General features: G+C 30.9%; 3 protein-coding genes across 3 annotated transcripts; 1 reads left to right on the top strand and 2 right to left on the bottom strand.

The window, feature by feature from the left end:
* Nucleotides 1-2,785: 2,785 nt before the first annotated feature.
* LOC125420593 (chaperone protein dnaJ 15-like) lies at nucleotides 2,786-4,879 on the bottom strand. The gene is made up of 3 exons (XM_060817617.1): nucleotides 4,548-4,879; nucleotides 4,330-4,380; nucleotides 2,786-3,586 (listed from the first exon to the last, which is right to left on the bottom strand). Exons 1-3 carry the CDS (start codon nucleotides 4,779-4,781, stop codon nucleotides 3,575-3,577), a joined length of 297 nt encoding a protein of 98 aa, XP_060673600.1. The 5' UTR covers nucleotides 4,782-4,879; the 3' UTR covers nucleotides 2,786-3,574.
* A 6,398-nt stretch (nucleotides 4,880-11,277) lies between these two features.
* Nucleotides 11,278-13,901, bottom strand: LOC107408393 (protein EXPRESSION OF TERPENOIDS 1). The gene is made up of 2 exons (XM_048467227.2): nucleotides 12,494-13,901; nucleotides 11,278-12,003 (listed from the first exon to the last, which is right to left on the bottom strand). The coding sequence occupies exons 1-2, from the start codon at nucleotides 13,149-13,151 to the stop codon at nucleotides 11,618-11,620; spliced, it is 1,044 nt and encodes a 347-aa protein (XP_048323184.2). The 5' UTR covers nucleotides 13,152-13,901; the 3' UTR covers nucleotides 11,278-11,617.
* Nucleotides 13,902-24,771: 10,870 nt separating this feature from the next.
* Nucleotides 24,772-27,329, top strand: LOC107420445 (S-type anion channel SLAH4). Its single transcript, XM_048476453.2, has 2 exons — nucleotides 24,772-25,892; nucleotides 27,019-27,329. Exons 1-2 carry the CDS (start codon nucleotides 25,008-25,010, stop codon nucleotides 27,310-27,312), a joined length of 1,179 nt encoding a protein of 392 aa, XP_048332410.1. The 5' UTR covers nucleotides 24,772-25,007; the 3' UTR covers nucleotides 27,313-27,329.
* Nucleotides 27,330-27,520: the final 191 nt, after the last annotated feature.

Below are 27,520 nucleotides of genomic sequence, written 5' to 3' on the forward strand. Positions count from 1 at the left end.
AGTGGAGATCTGTCTTGAGGTCTGTGTGAACTATACTCTTCTATAAAACTTTGTAGGTCTTCATCATTTTCCACAACGTACGGCTCACATGACAAACACACATGGTATATGAACTTGAAGATTAATTGATGTTGTGTAGAATCTAAGTTGAGAGCGTTGTAGACAACATCTTCAAGTTCGGCCAACGTACAATTCCTTTTGATACGTATAATCTTCGTTCTTTGACGTTGGTATCTCCAGGTACCTTCAGAACATACACTCCATGTTCCATCGTAGAACAGTAAAACTGAAATTTGTGACATTGAGCACAAAGAGTTTACCAATTCAAAACATACTAAGTATCTACTTCTGCAATCGTAGAATCTTTGCTGGAAGGTTTAACTATAATCCTGAAGCAAAAGTAATGAAAAAATACAAATACATTTTTAGTAAATGAGTACATAAAATAAGCCAAACAATTATGTTATTAACGCCTACTGGAATAGCATTTTAAATACAAATACAAATGCATTTTCAGTAAATGAGTAAAGATAAAATAGGAATGCATTTTATGTAAATGAGTACAAATGCTGATTAAGGGAAAAATGTTGCCATATATGTTCACATATTTATATTTATAACACACCCTGTGAAATCTGATAGAAGGTACTAGCTGCTGGATAGAGAAGACAAACGAGTTTTGAGGACCCTACAGTGAGAACATGTTTCTTGGTACTAAAGTGCTACTAAAAAAGGAACCCTATTACCTAGCTTCGTAATCTTATACAATCTGAGATCTAATTACTTGAAGATGACTGGCTTTTTTAAATTTAGTATTTGTAATATTTAACATAAATATATCGTTTTCATGTAGGTATATGAAATTGACTGATATGAAAATTGTAAAAGAAAGGAAACAAATATGTTAACAGTCTTTCCTGAAACAAAAATATGAAAGCCAAAAAAAAAAAAAAAAAAAAAGTCATGGTTTGCAAGCCACAATAATGAAAATTACACTCATTAAATTTAAATGAAATTTTGTGTTCCAAAATCCAAGTCCAATTGAGTCATCCAAAATCTTGACTGGAAACCAATGATCTTATCTTTCCTATAACCCTAAGGTGTTCCTTGTCACTTTGTAAATTGTCCCGCTTCACTCCTCCCAAATTCATTGTGAATTTGCTACACTTTAAGCCAAAAGTACTTGTCAACTCATAAATCACACTCTCTGTCTAATAATTTCTCTCTGCAACTTTATTCTCCCATCTAGAACAACAACAAAAAATAATAATAATAATAATAATACACGGTTTCGGTGAATAATCCTTTTTGTGGAAATTACCAAAGTAATTTTTATTTTATTTTTTATTTTATTTTATTTTTTTTGTGGTACAAAGTTTTGACTTAAGGAGTCCTATTATTCGATCCTTTCCAATGCAGAAGGTACATATCCATGCTCCTTCGGTGAATTTTCACTTATCTGGTTAACTGGACAACAATTTTTCACCAGAACTGAATTGGAAATAAACAAATAAATAAATAAATTATGGGTTTGAAATTTGAAACCCAGTTGCTTTAGGGAAAAAAAAAAAAAAAAGAAAGTTTTGTGGTCTTTTGGAGATGGTCCAGGCGAAAAACCTTTGCTCCTTTTCTTTATTCATTATTAAGTGGAGCTGTCAACAATGACCTTACATGTAAATTGGTAGGAAAATAATGATCAATGAGACCATTTCCATATGAATTCTAGTAAATGTTATTTTTTTAATACAATATTGACTAATTAAATTCTTATTCTTAGGCTAATATATAAATATATATATATATATATATTTATTAATTAAATCGATCCATTGAAAGGTCTAATGCTCTAAATTTGACCTCGATATCATCTTTCTGTGAATTCAAACAAAACATTTTTGATTCATTTTTATAATATTATATTTAATTTTTTGTTCATAGTTTATAACGCCTCCTTTGTTCGTACCAATTCATACTTTTTCCTCACTACTAGTATTGTGATAAGGCTAAGTCATTATTTGATTTTGACTTTATCTATCACCTATACGTAAAATATATTTTAGGAAATTTTTTTCGTAAAATCAATTAACAAAATTAATATGAAGTATATTGTATTTATTTTTTGGCTTACTTATTAAGCCATTTATGTTTACTATTGGGAGTTCATGATTTCAAAACATTAAGATGGAAAAAATTTATTATAAATGATAAAAAAAATTATGTAAAGAAGTAGCATAAAGCCAAATTATGTATATATATATATATGTATATATATCCACATACCAGGTAATCGTTAACTCCGATCTGCAGAAACGTACAATTTAATTACATCCTTTTGAAGTGTATGGGCTCCACAATGAATATTTTCAGATGATGCAGGGAGAGTGAACTGAACTGAAGAGATTTTGGGATTTTCTGCAATGTTCGTCAATGCAAAGAAAGAAGGCTGAAAGGTACCCAACCAACAAAAGAGAAAGAGAGAGGAAGACACAGTATACATTTAATGTGGTAGCAGGACAGAAGTTAATGGGGTAGATGGAAATGAGGGATGGTCAAAAAAGTTGTTTTAATATTATCACCTGTATTCGAGACAGTCAATGAGAAAACTGTTATTTTTACTTGACACTTTCATAGGTATCCATGTATTTAAATAGTTTACAAAAGCCAGACAATTAATTTCCTCCTAACAAGTCTCATTTGGACATACTACCATGGAGCCATTCATGTAAAAGTGATTAATACCATCCATTTAAATTATCATCCTTCTTATTTATTGCTTCTCCACATATCAAATAATATGGATAATTTAATAATGAAATTGGATCCTTACACATCATATTGACACGAGAATCAAGTACAAAAACTAAAAACAAAATCTGAATATGGAAGAAATTGGATCCTTTCACAAATATGGAAGTTTCCTTCTTTTTTTTTTTCTTTTTTGTTTATTACATTTTGGTATCTTTTTTTCTACGAAAATCCAGCTGAACACAACTCTATAATTCCTATGTTCCAAGATTATGTATAAGATTCAAAACATATTGGATACAAAGTCCTACAAGGTAGCAAACACGGCAAGACTTTACTGGCATACCTCATGCTGAACCAGAATCCTGATATCCCAAACAAAAATATATAAAAGAAAGAAAAAATTTGTGAAAATTAAGTGAAAATTCAAACTCCAATGCCTGTTATCAACTGGCCCAGCGTGAAGGATTCTTTTCACATATACCAGGTTAGGCCATCTGCCTCTGTGCTAATAAGCCTTTGCAATTCAAATTTTTTTATGATGCTGAAGAATGATGCCTAAAATTCACACAGCAGCATGCATCTCTAGCCGTCTTCGTGCTAAGATTTTCAAATTTGTTCAGAATGCTTTGAAGCAACCTGTGTGTCCACCGTTCTTGTGTCATGCTTTCTCTTGCTTCGTCTCTTTGATCTAGATGTGCGGGTCTTTGTAGGATGCTTTACAGCATGCTCTTGGATGCCCAACACTACATTTTCATTGGTAGGGAGTTCAGGAGGGGCATCAGGCCATGGTGTGCGTTTTGATGGTACATTGACCTCCAGAGGAGGATCAATTATCCATCTGTAAAGAGACCACACTAATGTCAAATGCATGTGCATAGGAAGAGATTCTGCTAAATGAATTTTAATTAAATAGGCAATTGACTGTCATGATTTTTGTATGTCAATGATATATATTGAAATTTAGATGGCTTGATGAGGGGTGGGGGGAAAAAAAGCATTTCCATATGACAAAATTATTGAGTAAAGGTAAAGATTTGCTGAACCAAAGTAAAATAAAAAGAAGCATGCTACATAAAATCATAGTACAATTATATAAGTCAATTGTTTAAAGGATTGTAGTCAAATTGCAAGTAAGAAAGCCCTTGGGAATAAGGTCAGAGGACTGAACAGAAATACATTGAAATGCCACACCAATACCACTTGACCACTTGAAACAATGCAATGACATTCACTTGAAAAGAGAAGTTGAGCATCATTGTCACATTCACAGGTAGGTTACTAATTTTAAGTTCTACCCATGTGTGATATTCAAAATCACAATTTCACAGCCACAATTTTATGCTTTGAAAATAAATTAGAGACGCATAGTACTTAGAAATTGAAGGATATAACAGCAGAAAGTTTAACATGACAAGAGTATTACAAAACATTTCTACCAATTGTATATGATCATTGGCACTGTTGACTCCATCTATGCTTCAAATTTTTTAAACAACCATGACAACTTTCAGAATGCAAAAATCATATGCACTATAAAATGGAAAATGGATTGGAGACACAATAGGAAAGAAGATATGGTACCTGTAGGGCCAAACCATAACCGCCATTCACATCTTGCTCGAAATAAAGTAACTGGAAAATAAAGCAATTAGATTATAAATTTAATGTCACATCAGCAACACAAAAGAAAATGCAGATGCACAGAGAGAGAGAGAGAGAGAGAGAGAGAGAGAGAGAGTTCATAGTCATCAAACATGGTATATAAACAATTTAAATGCAAAAATATGAAATATACATACCTTAAATTTGCTTTGTGCATTTGAAGTAACTCTTACTACAATACCACACTCGACTTGTTGCTCGTTGATCGTCACACCAAAGAAATGAGCATTTTGCTTATCCACCTGCAACAAAACAAAATCAAGCAAACGAAAAATTCCAGAAAGAATGAAAGTCCATGATAACAAACATGAAAGCACCTTTCCACTAACTGATGACAGAATGGAATGTATCCCTAGTTGGCTGTACTCCATCCAGCATCATATCATCATACATATCTCTCAGCAAGAAATGCCTACCACCACCGTTATTAAAAAAAAAAAAAAAAAAAACAGAACACAACTTTCACAATTTCTCCCAAAAAAAAAAAATTCCCAAAACCACTAAAAGAAAATCAAAATTAGAGTTGTTGCCTACCTGTTGCTTCTACTTCTGCTCCTAGGGCTCTCTAAAATCCTGCAGTTTTCTCTCTGAGTCGCCTCTTCACCATCTCCTTCAAAACGCGCAGTCTCCATGCTTACAATCCGGCCGATTCATGAAAGGAAACAGAGGGCTCCTAAGGTCTGGTTATGGATAAAGAGATGGAGGGGAAAAGTCGAAGAAAGGAAAGAAAAAAACATATAAAAAAAAAACATAAGGTTATTTTGGGATTTTAAAAGATTGGAGGGGTAGATCAAAAAAGAAATGAATTGAGGGGGCAAAATTCATGAAGCTCGGTCCTATGGGGGTATTGGGCCAAATTTCCCTTTTCACAATACTAAATGGGCCACCGACTTTGCGTTTATGGTGCGGGCTTTCCTTGGACTATTTAGGGGAATAGAAGGATTCGTATAAAAATTCTATTTCCAATTTTCTAATTCCGCCCCATGCTATTTGTTTAAAATTGCAATTTTTTTGCGGGGGATTTTCACCTAGTTGGAGATTTACATTTTGAATTTGAAAATATATTTTCAACAATTTTATCACTACAAGGAGCTTATACCCATAGTTTGTTTAAATCCCAGTGAAACACAGATTTGTCAAGCACCAAATAGAAGGGCAGCATAGTAAATGACATTAAATTCCATGGTTTTGGTGCCCCTTTAATTAACAAGGTTAACAATTTGCATTCTTACCAAAATTCTATTTCTAATTTTCTAACTCTGCTCAATGCTTTTTGCTTGAAATTACAATTTTGGACGGGAATCTTCACCTGGTTGGATATTTAAATTCTGAATTTGAATGTATATTTTTAATAATTTTACCATCACAGATCCTATAAATACCCATAGTTTGTTTACATAGCTGTGAAACACAGATTTATCAAGCACCAAATAGAAGGACATCATAGCAAATGACATTAAATTCCACGGTTCTGGTGCCCCTTTAATTAACAAGGTTAACAGTTTGCAATCTTACCCCAAAAAAAAAAGGGGTTAAATTTGCATAAATATTTTAAAATTAAATGTTCATTTATGATGTTTCCAAATTATAAACAGAAGAATATAAATTAAAGATCTTTGGGAGAATTAAACGATACTGCAATATATTGGGAAAATTAAACTAGAAATTAATCAGACTTAAAAGTTTAGAGTAAAGTAATGGACTGGCTGGCCCCGAAAGCAATACAAGGGGATAAAAACATCACAGAGGTTTGCAAACAGCTAGCTAGCAAAGCTCTGTAGCAAAACTGATAATATTTATGGACCACATACCAGTGGTTGTATTGGTAGACCATAGCGCTCAGAAAGGAAGCCAAAAGAGAGAGATGAACAGTAAACCGGCATGCGTACGCCTGGCCTCAACCTAGCTACGATGCTAAACATTCCAAAACCCTAGACCACCCTATATATTTATTACAATATATGTTGAAGGAAATCCCTTACTGCTTCTGCTGGATTATGATGCGTTAGGCTTCCTTTTTTTTTTTTTTTTCCTGCCAACTTTTATAAGGACGATGAACCATACCCCCTGGCTGACAAATCATGGCCATTTCAAGCAAATAAACAGCACTTTTTCATAATATAGAGTGGTAAGCTATCTAGATTTGGCCTACGCAAACTTTAACCCCCCCACCCTCTTTCAATTGATGGTTTTCTTTTCTGGAATGAACTAAGTAGCCTCTCCAAACTCTATTATATTTATCCTCATACACATCCCTTTGAAGAACTTGAATCGGCTAGGAATTATCATTTCTTGTTAACTCATGGTTCAAAACAAAAGGTATCTTGCTAGTTGACCGACAATCAACTCTTGAACTGCCTTTATTCGATGTGCATGATTATTGGGAGACACTCCGGATAAGCAAAACACAATAAAATAAAAGCTCTCATAAATTTTAAAATTGATTTCATTTTGATATCTAAAATATATTGTAAGTCTCTCTGAAGTGATACTTTATATAAAAATAAAAAATAAAAAAATAAAAAAATCTACATGTAGTAATAAAAAATTATGGTATTAACTTGAACTTGCTATTGATATAAATAAGTATAAACTTCACATTATAATAAGTTATAATTTTTATAAATCTCATCATAACTTATTTTTATCTAATAATAATTATCTATATATTGTAAACAAAATATATGCTATATTACATTAAAAAATTTGAAATAAACTAAAATATTCATTTAAAGTTATTTGGAACGATATATTTATAAATTCACATTGAGATTTCGTTTGGAAAATGCTAAAGTTGAGAGAGAAATTGATTACTAGAATTTAGTTTTCTAGAAAGTAGTGTCATGAGAATTAATTTTTCTCTTGTTATGTATGTTTGGTGATAAAAATGAAAAATGAAATTTGTAAGTAATTAAATTTAATATTATATAATAAATTAAGAATAAATATGTATTTTTAAAAAATTTCAAAAATATTTTTTTTGAAATTTTTAAAATGACACATTTATAGATAAAACAATTTTCCTACATATTTTATTACATTTGTGGAAATCTAATTCTTTAAATTTATACTTTTTCATTTTATAATAAATATTCGAATAAAAATCATCACTTTTTTAAGGAAATTTCACTAATTTTACCGTTATTCAAACAAACAGTTAAAAAATATATTAAAAAGAGTGCAAAAATGTACAGTTTTAAGGTAACTTAAGATATTCCTAATAGTTACATATTGGTTACATATTAACTATATCTATCCTCTCTTTTTTTCAATCAATTTTTATATCTTGAATTTAACATGTTTTAATATAGTGCATATTTTACCTTTTATACCACTTGCGCTAACGATGCTTAAATCAAAATAATAATTTTTGTAACCAAAGTTATAGCTTGCTTATAATAATAAACTTAGTTTGATCAAAATCTTATAATTATAAAATTAGAACAATGTATAAATTATAATTTAAGTGAATAAGTGTGTGATCCATTTCATGTATTGAAAAAGACAGGACAGGGTGGGATTTTATATGGATCCCGACACCGGATTCCATATCAAAGCTTCCAACATGCACATCCTATTGCCAATTAAATATCTCTCGAAAATGTAGCAGCCTTTTACTATTTTATTCTATAGGGATGAATCATCCATTTCCGGACCACTGTGTCATTTGAATCATCGTCTCCGACACTGTTGTCTTCCCTGATCTAAATCACGTTTTTTGGGGTGTCTTTATGACCATAATATATAGTTCGGACAAAATATTGCTTATTTTATGGCATGAAAAAATTGTCCACCCTTCAATTTGTATCGCCTAAATAACAAAATAAAGTGTCCCTAGTAATCACTTTTATATCTTATATTAGCTAGCTATCTCCACGATGTCGTATCTAATTTTTATTTTTGTTTTTTCTGTCCTATGGTTGCTAGTAATAGGTGTCAAGCTAGTTTATATTTTCAGGAAGTTGGGGGCTACACATTTGTTTAGACTATCAGAATATTAGGAATATCATAAATTTTTCTTTGGATATGTTTCACAGAACCAATTTTATGTCCAATAAAAATATATATTATAACACGCTTTGACAAATCCTTGAATGCAATGGTCATGTAATTGAAGTGGAAGTAAAGCATATAAAGCTAGGAACAAAAAGCGATATTCATCAGACTAACTGATCAAAAACGTTGGAATGTGTTTGCAATTAATAATAGCAATCTAGAGCATATGAAATTAACCATCGCTTTTGAAACCACATATTTAAAATAATTCACGATAAAAGTTTAAGAAAACATAGACATAAATCAGTTGGCACTAATTGCACATTAAATTTCAGTAAGCAAAATTAAACCTAGCAAGCACATGGCCACATAATATTTCTAGCACTCCAAAGTTCATATTTCCCCAAAAAATCTGGTCAGACTTTTTCCTACACGTTCTATTTCGCATTATATTGTTCAAATTCTAACTCGAGAAAGCATAGACACAATGTTTGAACACATTAATTAAAATGAAAAAGCATGTTCATAAACAAAGATGACTTAATATTAACGAAGGCATTACTGGTTCGGCCAGACAATTACCTCAAATAAGTTAATTTTAAGTTCGTTTCTTGTGATGAGTGAAATGCCAATCAATAATTAGTATCGTAGGGAAGACAATTATATATAAGCTTAGAAAGTTAACATGCATTATACTTGTCCCATTACAAATTCACTACTTAGGCAGCTTTTGTTTGATAAAAACCTTGCATAAACATAGTAGGATACGCTCGCTAGCTACTGAAATACTACTCATGTTATATTCTTTCCAACAAGAGAAAACAAACAAATCGCTAGTGGTAATGTGGTAAGAAATATTTTTCCAACATACCTAACAAGCACCTAGAATTTCAAGAAACAGTCTGAAATGATTCTTATTTTTATATTTTTTTGTTGGAATATACGGATGGATTTTGTTTTCGTCCATGAAGTAAAACATAATGGAAACAGAAGTACTGGAATCAAAATTAGCGTCCATATATTCAATACTATTCTATTCTGGTAGTAGCTAATTTTCGATTATAGCATTTTCAGCACAACCAAATTTGTCTATGTTGCAAGTTGCAGTCATTAATATAAATCAAGCAGCCGCTTTGGCATTTATATATTTCACAACCACATTCAGTTTCACGCAACCACTGTATTTCCTAATGCAGACCCTATAAAAGAAACCTTTCCTCCCCTACATTTGTAAGTTTTCTTGAATTCTAGTTGTAACTTGGTTTCAATTATTGAGTATATATTTATTAATTTTTCTCTTGTGCAGGAATTATGAACAAATTTTTATGCGGAATAATGTATTTAAATGAAAATATGGATACGCATTATCCTGGACAAAAATGTATATAAGATTCCAGCATGAGAGAATGACTAATATATATAATTCTGTGTTTTATTTTAAATATGCATATAAGGTTAGATTTTTCTATTATTGCATGGTTTTTCTTTATTTATATTTCTTTTAAATATGCATATAATGCAATAGCTTCTTCATCATTTTCTTTTTCTGATATCATAATTTCTACTTAACAGATTCCATACATTTTTTCAATATTTTTCCTTCTATTATAATAGGTTAGCAAGTAACTTAACTATACTGTGTTTATAGTTTAATAGGCTATTATCTTAGATATCTTGAACTTAATATATAAACCAAGGTTCTAGTATGAGAAAAGTCAATTTCACCAACTTCTTCCTATATAATATAACTATCCAGTCATGAGAAAATTAAATAAATTAGTTAAAAAATAAAAATAAAAAATAAAAGAAGAAGAAGAAGAAGTAAATAATTAAATTTTTTTATTTGATAGAACATTAAATAAAGGAGCTAGGTGTATTATATATATATATATTCTATAGAAATCTGCTAGGGGGTGTAATTGGTGTCTAAATCTGATGATGAAGATGAGATTGCACATGTTAGGGGTCAGAAGTGTTACGAAACTGGGGAAGTTTTTCAAAAACAATATGTTCTTCCACATGTACCAAATCTAGTAGTCTATAGAAGAACATCACAAATGTACCTCAACCCCTATAGATTATCATTATTTTGTAGTCTACATATATATAAGCCTAAAGGCACATGCAAATACTTTCAAAATGCATTAAACGAAAATAAGCTATATATATAATGATCAAAAACTTTCCACACCCTATAGCTGCCTCAAAATGGGGTCACATCCATGCATGTCTATTCAAATATCTAAAATTTTAATATTTTGCAGATAAGTAGTTGGCATAAATGCATCTTATAAGTATCCATTTACGTGATTATAATGTGTTAATATATATATATATATATTTATTTTGCTGAAATAATGTGTTAATATGTTGTGTATATATAGAGTGAGGGAAGCTAGAGAAAGAGAAAAGAGAAAAGAGAAAAAAAGGTTCTTCAAGGTTTTTCACCTTTTGGACAGGACTGCCTACTTGCTATTTGCCAATACATGAAGCCTATAACACAAAGGGTGGACCGCCCGTACCACCCACTTCTCTTTTCTTTTTTTCTGTTTTTTCAGATTTATTATTTTTATTTTCTTCAATAAAGATAAAAAAAAAATTTAAATTCTTTGGTTAACCAAACACGAAACCTAGTTTCGTCCCATTTCTATCCGGCAAGAGAACGGATAAACGGGGAAAAAGCGGCTTCGAGTTCAACACCAACCAGAAAGCGCATTCAGTATGAAACCGAGATAAGAAAACAAGGGTATTTATTAAAAGTAATAAACCAAAATGGACATTAAATTATAAAAAAAAAAAAAATATATATATATATATATATACGAGCACATATCCAAATGCTGCTATCTGCAGAAGAAACAACCAGGCTCATAAACAACAAAAACAAATGCTTCTTTTCCTTAAATAAATTGACAATGGCTCATCGATAAGATCAAAATAAAACCATATGGAAATCTGAATTGAAATTCGAAAACAAAACAAAACATCCCCCATATTATCCTCATCCCAGTTTTTTCCACTACTTCCTAGGCAATTCTTTTTTTTTTTTTTTTTCTTTTGTTCTACTTTCAGTGCATGTTAAAAAGGTTCTTGAAAACCATAATAAGCAGAACTAAATTAGAGAGAGGAGCTGACAAATGAAGATTTTGGTAAAAAAAAATTAAAAAAAGAAGCAGGTGTGGGTAGAGAGATCTATTGAAGGGCAAATTTTTTAAGGCCTCGGGGGTGGGAAGAATTGCGTACCAGCCATGAAAGCGTTGAGTGGAGTTGGATACAATGAAGGATCAAGCAAAGATGATGGGTTAGCTCCAGTATGGGTTCCTGATGATGAGGTTGTTGTGGTTCCACCTGTGATGAGGTTTAGTTGCTGCACACCGTCGTCGTCGCCACCGCGGCCTGAAGAGCCCTCGCCACCCGTGGAATAATGACCGTCAGGTCCTTGGTCGTAAAGAATTCCTCTGAAAACATGTCCTCCGATGTTCACAGCCGTTTGATACGCGTATTGGTCATCTACATCGTCCATCGTGCTCACTCTCACACACCGAAACACCGCTGGTGAATTCACTTCGGTTGGGAATTGTGATCCCAGTTCCAACCCTAATCAAACTCCAACACAGAATTAAAAATAAAGCAACAAAAATAAATTGCGGATAATTTGGGAAAAAAGTCAGGAGAAAATGATGGAAAAAGTAGTGTCTAGCTAACACCCAAGTTAGATATAAAAGAACTTTTCGTCATTTTTACTTGCGAACAGTGAAGGAATGGAAAAAAGAAAGAAAAAAAGGCAGGTGAGTTGGTAACTATGGAGGTGGACTTTCCTACACGCAAACGATATGGATTTTGTTTTTGTTGGGAGAGTACAGGTACAGGTACCCAAAAAAAAAAAAAAAAAAAGTCTAGAAATTCCTCTAAGATCTTTACCATGAAATTTCTCTATAGTTACCATTACAGTTTCCTGAAAATTCTTTTTGGCAAACTTTTTTTTTTTTTTCCTAAATATCCAAATTCATGAACATGAATTTTTGATGTGTATTTTTTTTTTTTTCCCTTTTTGTTTATTTGTTTGTATTGTAAACTACAACTTTACCTGACGTGGTAGTGGGTAAACGAGTGCAGGCAAGAGAAGCCGATTCTTGATTCTCTCTCTGCCTTTTGGAGTTGTCTACTCGAAACTGTTGTTGTTGTTGTTGTTGGTGTTGCTGTTGTTGTTGTTGTTGTTGTTGTAATTCAGCCAGTTGCTGTTGCCTCTCTCGCCTTTTTGCAGCAGGAACCCAAGTGCTCTTGACATGCGTTGGGCACTGAAACCCTCGGCTTTTGCAACAAGTTCTGCATCTCAAATGGATGCAATCTTTCTTGGCTTGGTTCCCACAATCTTGGCAATTCATACCTCCACCTCCACTTCCACTTCCACTTCCTCCTAAACCACCACTTGGCCTCATCACCGTAAATCCGAATCTCAAAGACTCATCGGAGGAATCGTTGTTGATGTTGAAGCTTCTAATTCGGCTAGGACCCACTCCAAACGAGTAATAGCTGCTCAAATTCTGCTGTTGCTGATGATACTGTGGCCATATCTCAAAACCCTTGTTGTTGTTGTTGTTATAGATCTCTTCGTTTCTGTACAAAAACAGGCTGTTTCCTCCTCCTCCTACTCCTTGTTGCTGTTGTACTCTATGATCTTCTTCTTCCTCTTGCTTGTTATTTGGAGCTTCTTTACCACCACCTAGACAAAAGAACCCAGCCATTTCTTGCACCTAAAATCTGCGACTAACCTCAATTTGGGGTAAAAATCCATATCCAGCTAAAAATTAACCTTATAATGTGTATCAATCAGGAGCTTTCAAATCTTGAAAGACAAGTGATCGAGATCTCCGGGTTTTCGCTAGATTAGATACAAGAAGGGGGGGGGGGGGGGGGGGAAGTGGTTGGTCTGGGTCTTGTGGGGGGATGATATTAATAAAGAAAAACAGCGGTTGTTTGGAGGAGGGATGGTTTCTGAAAATTCTGACTCTCTCTGACTCGATGTAATCTTGTAGTCGAGGCTTTGCAGCTTTTCCACCAACAAATTTTCCCAAATTTTTTTTTTTTTTGGGTAAAATACTAATAAATCATAAATGATAAATGAAATTATGGTTCTTTTTTTTTTTTTTTTGGGATTTCAATTCTCTTCTTTCGTTGTTCGAAGCAATAATGGCACGGAATTAGAGTCCTGCAACGCCGCCATGGTAACTGCACTGAACCCCCTTACTCTGCTACACCACTCTCATTTAAGACAACAACAGCGCCACCTCTTTCTCTCTCTTTCTCTCGCTATCGTATGCAAGTTGTAACTGCGTTTTTTTGGCTGTGCCTTCGCGTGTGTGTGTGTGTGTGTGTGTGTGTGTGTGTGTGTGAGAGACAAGAGAGAGAATGTGTGTGTGTGTGTGTGTGTGTGTGTGAGAGAGAGAGAGAGAGAGAATAGTGTGAGAGAGAGGGAACAAGAAAATCTATCACTGGACACTTCCCTACAGTTCTACTTCCAGTCTCAATGAATCTTCACCGAGCATTATTCAATCCCAGTCATTGCCATGACAATCCTTCGGTCCTTATCGTTCCACGTGTTTTTTCGATCAGCTTTTTTGCTTATTCGTCCTTTCACCGGAAAACCCGCTACTACTTGTGTTTTTTTGACCGTCCCCCACCCCTCCCCTCCTATAATTAAGATTTTTTTTTATTTTTTATTTTTCACCCCCACCCGTTTTTAATCCCATCAAGCAATCTAGTATACTCAAAAATAGATTCTTATTCAACCACATGCATCTATCTTATATTTCCATCACAGATCCTTGTGATTCTCGACGCGTGTTATTCATCTCCAAAATCAAACGGCTCAAAACTGAAGTACTGTCTTTGAGTCCGTGACAAACAGGGTGGTAAATATATATATATATATATATGTTGTATATTCGCATACTCGAAAATTTTATGCCAAAACGTAATTTTGGGTTTTAACGAAATTCTCGGGGCACACGTATGTATATAATTTTCACGTCAAGTGCCTCGTATTCCACTAAAAATTCTTCCTGTAATCATTTTATCATTGACAAAATGATACAAAATAATTTTCTTTTCTTTTTTTTGTCTTTTTACAAAAAACCATTATTTTATGCTTAAATAATTAGTTAACGCGGAAAATTTTACCTGCATCTCTCAGAGGTCAACACCTTGGATCGAGATCTTTTTATTTTAAATATTATACATATATATATATATATATTTCTATAAATGATACCTAATGGAGCTAGGGTTTATGTTTAAAAAAATGTTGGAAAAATGTCCAGCAATTGGATTCGTCTTAGTTAAGAAAACAGGGCAAGAGAAATTTGAAAAGAAAAAGAAAAAAAAAATCATGTGGTACGTTTTGCATAATTATTAATAACGTGTTGACTTGAAACTTAAAATTAATGAGTGTTAGGCAGAAGTAGCACATTTCGGCATTTTAAATGCTTTTTTTTTTATGTGTGATTTGACTGATATTTGATTTTCAATATCTTTTTTCATGTTTGAAGGAAGAAGAACGAACTGGAACAAAATGATGGTCATGATACTAAATGACTGGAGCTTGTTTTCTTTTCAATATGCAGCTGTTTTCACGCAACTTTGTGAGGTTGTGAGGGCACGCACTCTCTCATGCAACTATAATTATTTATAGTTTTAAATATAATTTTAATTCTTTTTTTTTCATAATTTTTAATTAAGTAATATCCCCCATTGATTTTTCCTTGGTGACTTATTCTTTTACTTTTTTATTTTTTCTTTTTCTCTGTTTATCAAAGTTTAATAGCACAGGACTAAATTCGTTTTGATAATAATTCTTCCAAGAAAGGCATAACTTCATAAGTTGTTCTTTGGATTTGAAGTGACATGGAGGTGAGTGATTTAAAGAACGGCCTGTATAGATTAGCTTGCCTTTAATAATACTCTAATGTAAAAGCGAAACATTAGTCTTTTCCTACAATTAAATATTAATGAGATTTTTTTTTTTTTTTTTTTTTAGTTGGAAGGGGAGTGTGATGTTTTCAGAAATTGGATTCATAATATATAGGTAGAACTTGGTGATATATTGGGACCCCATTGGTCGGAAGTGATATAGTCTCCATTCAATTTGGTTCCTTGTCAAATTGGCTTGTCTGTTTTAGTGATATAGAGAAGGACCCTTTTTGAAGTGAAAATTTATGGTTTTTGTTTTTCTCTTGAAAAATATTGTTGTTTAGTCACTATAAACGCTTTCTCCTTTTTCTTCTTTTCGCCATAACAGAACTAAGCTTTCAACCCCTGCCAAGTGTGTCTCCATTTAGATTAGGACCAGTCCATTGATCAAACAGCTGCTGAGGTCATGTCCTTTCAAAATCTCTTCTCAACAAATAAATAAATAAAGTGGTCAATGTTGGTGCTAGAAAAACTATAAGCATTTAGATGCCTTGTTCAATTAAATTTAAAGTAATATATTTTGTCATGAACTTGATGCTGATACTATTTTGGTATTATCATTTCTATAATTTAGCATTAGCATGAAATTTTTATGGTGAATACTAATATCAATGTTAAATTTATAATTCATGTTCCAATGACAAATACCAAAAAATAGCAATGTCAAATTTTAAATTTTATTAAATAACAATGGGACTCATTTTAAATTACTTTTTACTAATTCAAAACAAAAATAATATTGACTAATTCATTAATGTCAATGAGACTCACATACTTTATGAAAGTGGAGTCCAATGGCAAACTTCGTCAATTGCAAATTTTGATGCCAAATTTGGCATGAAAATTGCTTTGACAAAATTTGCAACCTGCTATTGGAAAAGTAAAAAGGTGTTCATATGTTATCATTTAGCAATGCAATGCCAAAACTACACCTCATTGAATATGCTCTAATGAATATTTCAACAAATGTATATAGTATGACAATTATATTGCAGATAAACTTGAGATGAAACTGTATTGCACATACTGCATATACTAGTGTCATTCTTTTAAATCTAACCATGTGTTGAGGTCTCAACTTTTAAAAGTGTCAAATTTAAAAAAAAAAAAAAAAAAAAAAAAACATTTAAGGGTGTCTTCGTGGGACAGTCATTACTGATTTCGAACAATGATCTCTCCTATTTTCAATTGAAAAAAAAAAAAACAACAACAACAACTTTCAAGAGTGTCATTAATAGGACACAGAATATTAACTTTATATATATTTAATTTCACGAACGGCACATGAACTTTATCCTTTTCATGTGCTTCATGCATTGATCAGTTTTCTTGAGAGCAATCGAATAACAAAAACACCACATATTTTTTAAACACCTAAATCATGGAATATTAAAATTTCATGTAAACCAAAGGTAGTAAAAACAAATATCCAATCATACTTTAAAATATAGATGATTTTTTTTATTAAAAAAAAATTAAAAAAAGGGTTTGAGGGGGGGAGGTTAAAAATGATGTGATTGGGCCCCTTTGGTGGGAGGACCACCTCTAGGGTCTTAGGCTAGCTTCACTCAATTAGTTAAATTGGATGTGCTCGCAGGCTCATAGTTTAAAGATCCACGCCTCCATTACTCCATAAAATTATGCATTTTATTCTATGCTACGAAAACTATATAGCTATAGTAGAAGGAGGCCTTTTGCTCTAAAACCTATCTTATTTTCATAATTAAGAGAAAAACGCACCCGCTTTTTAATCAAATAATCACGTGAAGCCCGCTAATTAGTGCACACTGATTATTGGTTTTCAATTATATATACATACAGGTACGGACTCCGGCCGGCTTATCCCGCCGTACGAATGGCCTTGACTCTACCTTAGCTGCGTAAAACAAAAGGAAAGTTTTCGTGGCATATAATAACACTAATTATTTGATTAGTCACTACTTATTTCAATTTAATTAATCCAGTACTATTATTGCTTATTAGGGGCCCGAGGCAAAGCTGGGTCTTGCCTTTATCATTTCTTTATCACTCTCCCATAATTAAATAATTGAAAATAAACTATATTGTATATGATTGTATTAATTACTTGGTGCCCTATATTATATATTAATTTAAACCATCCCGAATCGGCACTAGAAGCCAAATTCAGCTTTTGCTTTGCTCATTTAACAAATTTTAATTTCTCTTACGTTTAAATGTGTATATATGACTTATGAACATAGCATATTGTGGTGTATGTAATTAGATAAGAATTGGTCTTTGATGATGAAGTCGGAAATTAAAGGTTTGGACTGTTCGTGTTGCATTTTGAAAGCCATGTGATTTAAATAATGTGATTAAAATTGTCAAACTCGATCTACGTACTTCTCTACCTAAGTTGATATATCTATTGTCTGATTGAGCTCGATTCAGCATGTGTAAAATCTGATAATTGTTTTGTTTTAAATTTTATTTTTTTTATTTGGGGCTTGGTAATTAAAGAAATTAATTTAATTAGTAAAGAGAAAGTACTATTATGCATGTTCATGAGTATATGTTTTCAAACTTAAGTTCCTTACATATTACCATTATCATTATGTTTTTAGTATCAAAATTATCATATATAATTTGACACATGCTGCTATCTTAATCAAACTAATTTGAAAAATAAAAGCCACTAACTAGCTGCAAACACAGAATTTATAATTACATGCAGGAAGAGATCAATGGAATACATCAAATTAGAGAAGCCTATATAATTCAAATAATAATCATTAACCCTATTTAAATATTAACAATAATATTAATCAAAAATCACATCAAAGTTGTTGGACATAACGCTCATGAGTAAGCGTGACTTTCTAATAAAGACTGATGGTACAAGTATTTTTTTTTTTTTTTAATATTATCATTGCATTAAGCTCGTCTATATCTTATAATTATGAAAGCAATTCCTCAAAATTAGAGAAAGTGATACTAAAATTTTATCGAGCAATATACCCTTTTCTATAATTATTTCTTATTGTTCCTACAATGCAAACTGTGACATGGAATTGATTTTTTTTTTTTTTTTTTTTATAAACGACATGGAATTGATGATGTATAATGGGTACGTAGGAAGAATTTATAAAAATAAAAAATAAAATAAAATAACAGGGTTGGAGAGAGGGCGGGTGAGGAGGGAGGGTTTGCACTTTGCAATTGGGTGAGTGAAAGAGCCAATAATTGTGTCTCTGTCTTTCACTCTCGAGCCCAGTGCATGGCCTTCTTGCAGTTGACTGCCTTTTTTCTGAGTCTTTGCCTCTCCCCCCACTCACTCAGTACTAAAAAAACCCAGTTTTTGCTGAGAAAGGTAAGCTTAAGGTTCCCCTTTGCAAAAATCATTAAGTCCTCCTCCACTGATTTGTCCCTTTGCTCGCACGTGCCCAAACGACTGGACAGTGGACACAACTTTTTATTAACCTTTTTATTTTTAATCTTTCCTTAACAATCTGATTTAAGGTTGTATCTTATATGCTCTAATTTAATTTCATAAGAAAGCTTTTTAATATTATTCATTATGTTCTTCATTCTTATGATCTTCTTCTCCATTTCTTTGGCCTTGTTAGGCGGATATATATCTTGTTTTTTGTTCCTACGATATTTTTTTCAATTCCTAAGTTGGCACCACAAAAGGAAAATCTCGAAAAGTTAGCGGCCCATGTTTGCAGAAGAAAAAGTTATTTTCGTCATAATGCGTGGAAATTTAATTAGTACATGAGAATTGGCAAATTCAAGAATCAATATGAAAGGCTTCATATATATTAACGGATTTTCTAGTACCTTTTTCTTTTTTTTTTTTTTTTTTTTTTTTTTTTTTTTGGGGGATAAACTCCGATTTTAATAGTGCTGTCTTAATAGCCATGTGACTTATATACATCATTCATGAGAAGAAAATTATTTTGCTAGTAGCCTAGTGCTTGATGGTCAAATTATTTCATTAATCTATATTAAATTTTCAATATAATTTGAAATGTGATACACATTTTTTTAATATTAGTTAAATATCCTTGCATTATTAATTATCTATCGAGATATTGACAACTCATGACTATTAGCATTGACTACTTCAGCTAAATTTTGGGCTCTAATATTGGATCTTTGTCTTGCTTAGGATTTGGGTTGATTTTAGAACTACCCTTTATATTATGAAACACGCTTTAAATATATACTATATGTCTTTCTTTTTTTCTTTTTTTTCTTTTTTTTCTTTTTTTGCTTAAATAAATATATACTATATGTATAACTTGGAGCTGGCTGTTAATTAATAAGAAACTTATCGGAATGGATTTTGCTGTGAGATAAGGTAAATCTATTAAAGATGATAAGATAATTAAAAAAATGATGTTGTAAGATTAATTAATCAGATATCCTATAAAAGAATTTTGCGATTATGGATTGACCATGCGAGCTTTGTTATGCAGGAAGTCATCTGTTTTGACTCCCTAGTAACTACCCTATTATTCATTTTCTTCATAAATACTTTATAAGTAGAAAGAAGAAGAAAAATAAGTAGTGTTTGTTCATATTTTTTTTCACTTGTTTTCTTTTTGGCCTCGGACTCCCATTAATATATGAAAGAAAACGCTAAAGTAGTTGTAATTAACTTAGAGATGTATATCGTATAACATACAAAACCTATTGCTTCAAATTGAAATCAACGTTGTTACGTGTTGGGTTCTTTACGGAATCATTTTGTATCCAAATTAAAATTTCTTTTATATAAAATAAATTATATATTTTTTTGGTCAATATTTAAGATAAATTATCTGAATATAATAATTTCTTAATAATTTCACGATTCTTATAACTGAATTATGAAATTAGACATGTTGGCATAGAAACATAAAAAAGGTAAAACTACAGTAATACTAATAAAATTTGAATAAGATAAAAAATTAGATAAACTTAATTTTAAATCCTCTTTGACAACAACCTAATGGTAAAACTACTATCTATATTGAGCATTTTCATTAGAAGTGTGACTGTTATTTATATCACATAGAAATAAATAGTATTAATAACTATATGAAATAAATGTTTAATGTAGCGATACCCAATTCAAAAAAATTGTTCCGTTAAAAAAAATAAATATTAATTAATTATATATTTCATTACTTTGTTATATCTTTAAAAAAAACAACACATTAAAATTTTATTTTTAAAAAAATTTACAATATCTAATAAATCTTTTTAAAAATAAACATTTAATTTAGTAATGTTTATGTGATGTAAAGTCAGACACTTATTTTATACGTTATTATTAGATAATAAAGTTTTAAAATAACGTTTTTATTTATATATACGTGTCTGTATGCGTTAGTTTTAACAATTTATATTTTCATTAGGAGTGTTTTAAAATTTGGACAAAGTAAATAAAAAAAAAATTTAAATTGGACAAAGATCTGCCGAATCTCCCGCCCCCAATGATTTATAAAAAATAAATAACAAAAAAAAAACCCTAAAAAAAAGGAAAGGACCTTTTAGCCCCCGATCCTTGAGGAAGGGGAAGGCATACGTCTACAATGGTGGGAAAGAGGTACATGTTAATGATCCCCATAAAAATGTTCATAGAATGGGTCCCAGCTTAAACTTGGCGTGGGGTCCCCATGAAATATTCATAGGATAGGTCCAAACTTAAACTTGGAGTGGGGTCCCCATAGTCCAGAGCGCAGTGGGGAGTGCATGTGCAGAACATCATGAGCATATATAGTGTAACATACATAGAGAGGTATGTAAAGATGATAGGTTTCCCTTTATAAAGCAGATTATTCATTGTTTTTGGGTGTCTTGGCCTTTAAATGTCATTATGTCTCATGAAAGGTTGCAGATCCTTTACCAAAGGATAAATATATAAATAAATAAATAAAATCCACAAATTTCATAAAAAGATACATAGATAAAGAAAAATAAATTAAAAGCAAAAGCAAAAAAAAGAAGCCGAAAGGAAAGAAAAAGGGAGTTAGATTTGATACTGAGTTTTGGTTTCTGATAATTTTATTACTTTTTGGGTTTCTTTTCCTATTTCTTTTGTTTTTTCCCCCCCTATCCATTAGGTGTGGCTGGAAGATAACAAGTCCTTAATTTTAACCATATGCTTGAATTTTAATTAGAATCTAACCAAAAAAGATAATAGAGAGAATAAATATTATAAATCTTTGTTTATAGTTTCATGAAAATTTAAATTTTAGAATGCATTTTTTTTTTGTGTTATATTTTATATTTTTCATAGTTAGTCACTGATTCACCGATTAAAACATAATAAGTGTTTATTTGGTAGAAATTTTTTATGGATCAAAAACTTTATTTAAATGTTAAATTTTTTAAAAAAAAAAAAGATATTTGATAAAAATCAATAAATATTTATTAACAAAAAAACAGATTTTTTAAAATTATTTTAAAAAAATCTAAATTTTAAACTTTTTTATAATTTTTTTAACTTATATAAAATCTAATGAACATTTAATAAAAAAAATTTATTTACAATCAAATATTTATTAATTTTTTAATATATATATTTTTAAATCTGTTATATAAAATTTTACATAATAAATAAACACCAAATATATTTAGAAAATATTTTATAATGAAATATTGCAGACCAATAAAAACTGACGGCGGAGTTTATTTATGAAAATTAAGACGAAAAACATGATAGGCGTTAACAACTACAGTTGAAAATACTAGTTACTGACATTTAGCTTCTTCATTTAGTATTATTATTATTATTATCCTTGATTGGTTAGCAAATCATAGTGCGTAAAATTAATTTTAAAGCTTAAAGTTTCAAATTCCACCGCAAGTGCTGCGACATGAGGCTGTTAATTAATCATATATTTGAACATTGAATACTATACTGATAAATATTCACAATATTCCATGCATATCTACGATGATCAAATTAATTGCAGACTAAATAGGGCCAGAAATTACACCCAACGTTCCAAACAAACCGGAAGTTTACAGCAGTACTTTTTTTTATTTTTAATAACATAAAGAAATATTAAAGATTTTTTATTATGTTGTTGATGGCTAAAATATAATAATTGTAATTTTTTTTTTTAACCAAGAAAATAATTTTTGTAATTGAACACCTTTATTTATATTATTAAAGCATGAGTTTAAATCATGGATGCATTAAATTTTATTTTATTTTTTATAAATATAATAATTATAAATTTGAACAACTTTATATGTTGACGTGAAAATTAGAAAACCAGTCCCAAGTCCTGGCCGATCACGAGAGCGCGATTGCGGACGCACTGCCAAGTTGATTGGTTGACGAGTCACTCTGGGTTTTCATACCTTTTGGGCCTGGATCGTTTACATCACGATTATAAGAGAATTCTTAGGCCCAGTAAAGAAATGGAATAGGATGTTACGCTATTTGACCATCCGAAAATTTTCTAACATAAAAACAACAAATAAATAATAATATAAAAATATATATAGATTTTTTGGGTTTTAAAAGTCAAGAGGATCTTTGCCAACTTACACGTGCATTGAGAAGTTTCTTAAAGTCTTTGTGGGTAATAAAAAAATGTAAATATATTGGGCTTGATGTTTTGGGATGGATCGACAAGATAGGGCTTTGAGGCAAGGGCTTAGGCTTATGTTTACGCTGAGTCCCTGAATTTACTTTTTCACGAGTTAATTAGGTGTGACAATTCGTGTCAATATATTATCTTTGTATCAATGTATTTATTAATTATGTAAAAGTTGTTCAATTGAATATATTTATTTACTAATTATATTATAAATTTTCAATTTGAATACAGCTTGTTTAATAAATAAATAATCTAATACAATCCATATAATTTGTTAATTAAATTGATTAATTTGGATCAACATAATTTTTTTTTACGAAATTGATAAGTTCTATATAAAATTGACCTGTTTATATAAAATTAATCCGCTTAAACAAAATTGATCTATTTATATGAAATTTATCTAATTAAATAAATTAATTTTTCATATAAAATAAAAATAATTTAGTCATTAATTAATCCTAAATTAATATATTAATATATAACTATATAATTATAGTTACAAATTTACATTAATATAACATATGATATCATAATATAGCAATCTCATATAATATTTAAATATAAATATTTACGTATACATAATAGATCTATTACTATTTTTCTAAAAATAATATACAAAAAACTTTATTAATAATGATGTTTTTAATTTCTACATCTCTAATACTCTTAGGTATATTAATTTTTATTTTTTTGATATCCATAAAGCCATACATGTATTAAACATAATATATTTAAATAAATAAATATTAATTTTAATAATTATTATTATTTATTTTTTTAATTAATAAAAAAATTAATAATACAACTTTATGTAAGTTTGTAATTTAATAATAACAAAATATTAGTTAAAATTTTATTAATGATAAATTTAATTATTAAAATTATAATTTTAACGAATTATAATTGTGTCGAATTAGATTAATATGTTAATTGAGATTTTTAGTTAAATTGATAAATTTTAAGTTTAGTCTATTAATCTAAAATTAACACATTTATAATTATATTAAACAGGTTAATACAAATCCATTTGTAATAAATTAAAATGTACTAATTTTGTATCATTTTTCAATCGTATTATTGTTTTATAATCTAAATTATCACCCCTAAAATTAACTATGTGGTCATAACATCTCATCCCATCCCATCTCATCCCTTTGACTAGCTGCTAGCCTACTTCAATCCCTAATTAGTACAGTTGTCAAGGGATGTCCTAGATAGGCGGTCCAAGTGGTCCAAGTAAACCGTCCTAGACTCCTTGTCCTACATCGACTAGCAAATTGGTGTTTTTTTTTTAATCTAAAATGTACTTTGTATTTTCTATATCACAGTTGTTCGATAATATTCCCATATTGTTTATTTCCGTGTTAGCTCAAGAAAGTTTGAATATCAATTAAATTTAAATCGAATGGTGCCAAAAATCTAATGGAAAATTAATAAATATAGAATTGTCTTACCTGTCATTTACCAGATTAAATCTTTCTGGATTCATAACGTTGTTTTCATTTGTCAAACATTCACTACCAAATTCAATGAACTAAATACAAATATACGTATGCATAAATGTTAATATTAAGGATCAAGTCTGTCTACTAGTATTAAAATTATCAAAAAAACTGAATAAAAGGAGCAACAGTGCCATGACCCCAAAAAAGCTAGCAACAGTGCAAAGAGTACATAAACATCATCGAGACGTCAATTGTTTTCAGCATGTTTCTTGCATTATAGTACAAGTAGAAAAACGAGGAAAAAAATGTCTATAATTAAAGTTTAATAATCTCTCAAAAGATATTGAACAAAGAAAAATTAATTATATATTCTTGCCTGACTTCATGCAAAGTCCATCCCGACATCAATTTCACATTGTAAGCAGAGTATATCAAATATAAAAACCTGCCCAGAGTACCAACCATATCTCTTAAATTACAATTCAAAATGGAGAGATTTCTTATTCAAAATTTTATGTCTTTATTTTATTATTATTATTATTAACTTTTGGGTCTCACTTGCTCAGATAATTACTCTATAAAACCCCACAAAGATGTAGCTCAAAAATGTGCACAAACCATGGAAACCCAAAGGTCTGAGATTGAGCTCGTAACTGACAAAAACCCCAGCAGCGTCACCGGAGACAACCATAATAATCAACAAACCCTCTTCTTCATCATCGCGAAACGGTCATCAAAATCACTAGAATCCATACTGAAGAAATTCCATGCAGGTTACTTCAGAATAAGCCTGTCTCTAGGAGGCCAAGCTTTGTTATGGAAAACACTCGCGGATCCATCCCATGACACAAACGCCATACGTCACGTGCTTCGCATGCTTCTTCATCCTTCAGCTTTTATGGCACTCTGGTCTTTGGCTTTCTCAACTTCATTTCTGCTTTCTCTTATTTACCTATTGAGATGCTTGTTTTACTTCAAGCTGGTCAAGGCTGAGTTCTTGCACCATGTAGGGGTCAACTATCTTTTCGTTCCATGGATTTCTTGGTTGCTTTTGCTCCAATCCGCACCGTTTTTGGAACCGAGGGCAATCCCTTATCTGGTTCTCTGGTGGGTTTTTGCCGTCCCTGTGGTGGTTCTGGACGTGAAAATATACGGACAATGGTTCACGAAAGGGAAGCGGTTTTTGACGATGGTGGCCAACCCGACGAGCCAGTTATCGGTCATCGGTAACTTGGTTGGAGCACAAGCTGCGGCTCACATGGGGTGGAAAGAGAGCGCCGTTTTCTTGTTTTCTTTAGGCATGGTGCACTATCTGGTGCTTCTGGTGACGCTTTATCAGCGGTTATCGGGTGGTGACTGTCTTCCGGTAATGCTCCGACCGGTTTTCTTCTTGTTCTTCGCAGCACCAAGTGCAGCGAGCTTGGCTTGGGAAGCAATTAATGGTGCTTTCGATGTGGGGTCGAAGATGTTATTTTTTCTGTCCCTCTTCCTCTTCACGTCTCTGGTAAGGCGTTTTTTATGGCTTTGAATTAGATATTAATAAAAGGTCAAGATAAATACGTAGTTTGGAAGTATTAGTTTAGCAGCCATATATATATATATATATATATGAATGTATAGTTAGTCACATATAGGACTTTACGATGAACCTAACTTTTTTGTTATTATATCTTTTCAAAGATTTTATTTAGAATTTTATAAAAGTTTAATGAAATGTTAAATCTAAAAAGTAAAATAAATATGAATTCAAATGAATTTTTATATTTCAATTTTTTAAAGAAATTTAAAAATTGATGAGTAAGGTTTCAATGGATTTCCATAAAAAAAAAAAAAAAAGCCTGATGAGTAACTGTTTATATATATATATATATATGTAGATATATATTTTTTTTCTATTAGCTAAGAGATCAAATTTATGATTTGTGGGATATTTTTTGATCTTAAAGCTTTACAATGTGTTAAGGTCTCTCTATTATCCATTTAATTAAATTTTAGAAAACTAAGACATGTTTTTTTATACCATACAATACTTGTCAAACATGGCCCTAATAAGTTGCTAAATATTTGTAAATTTTGAGACCTACCTGCATTAACAAAGATTATCAAACATTTAACTGAATTTTTTCTTCAGCATAACTTATATATTCAGCACAATTATAGTTGATTATTTTAGAATTTATATAATACCAAACTGATTAAGCTGTTATTCTTTTTTCAATTAGATTTATTATGGATAGGATAAAGAGAAAAAAAAAAAATAGGAATTTTTTTTTTTTTTTTTTTTTTTTTGTCCTCTCATGGACGACATGATGCTCCGGACATGCTCGGCATAATAGTTATGACTATTCAAAGTCAAACATCACATATAAAATCTGGGTTTGCTTTGGTAAATATTTTGACAGCTTGCTTGCTTTGTATTAAAAAAATTATTTCTAGCCTTATGAGCATAAACCACTCATTATTTGATAGTTTGTATTTATATTCAAAAAATATATTTAAAACCATTGGCTTTATATTTTCCAAGAATTATGCTCTGTCGCTACTATTATATTTTCTCCCTGTCTCCCATTTATTTTATTTTCTTAAACCATGTATTTTTAATATTTTCAATTTTGAAAAATTGAAAATAGATGTGCAGGCCAAGACTTTTCAGGAGGTCAATGAGAAGGTTCAGTGTTGCATGGTGGGCTTATTCATTCCCACTGAACACCCTGGCTCTGGCTTCAATTAAATATGCACAAGAGGTCAAAGGAGAAATTCCCCACATCCTAATGCTTCTGCTACTGGTGCTTTCTGTTTTGGTGAGCATCAGTTTGATCGTTTTCACTGCCTTAAATACTAAAATGCTTTTACCTGATAACGACCCAATTGTATGTCTTCCCAACATTTTGCCAGTTCGATCGGCCTCTACCACCAATGCCTAGCTAGCCACTAGCTACCTCTATACATACATATATATATGTATAGAGAGAGAGAGAGAGAGAGAGAGAGAGAGAGAGAGAGAATTCAAGAAATGGACTATTTAGTCGTAATAATTTATTATCAAATATCAATGGTAATGGTATGTGTGTATATATATATAATAAATAATAAGCACTTTGTTTGTATAATTGTTTTTTGTTTTGTTTTGTT

This window comes from Ziziphus jujuba, chromosome 5 (genome assembly GCF_031755915.1).
Source record: "Ziziphus jujuba cultivar Dongzao chromosome 5, ASM3175591v1".
NCBI classification, from domain to species: domain Eukaryota; kingdom Viridiplantae; phylum Streptophyta; class Magnoliopsida; order Rosales; family Rhamnaceae; genus Ziziphus; species Ziziphus jujuba.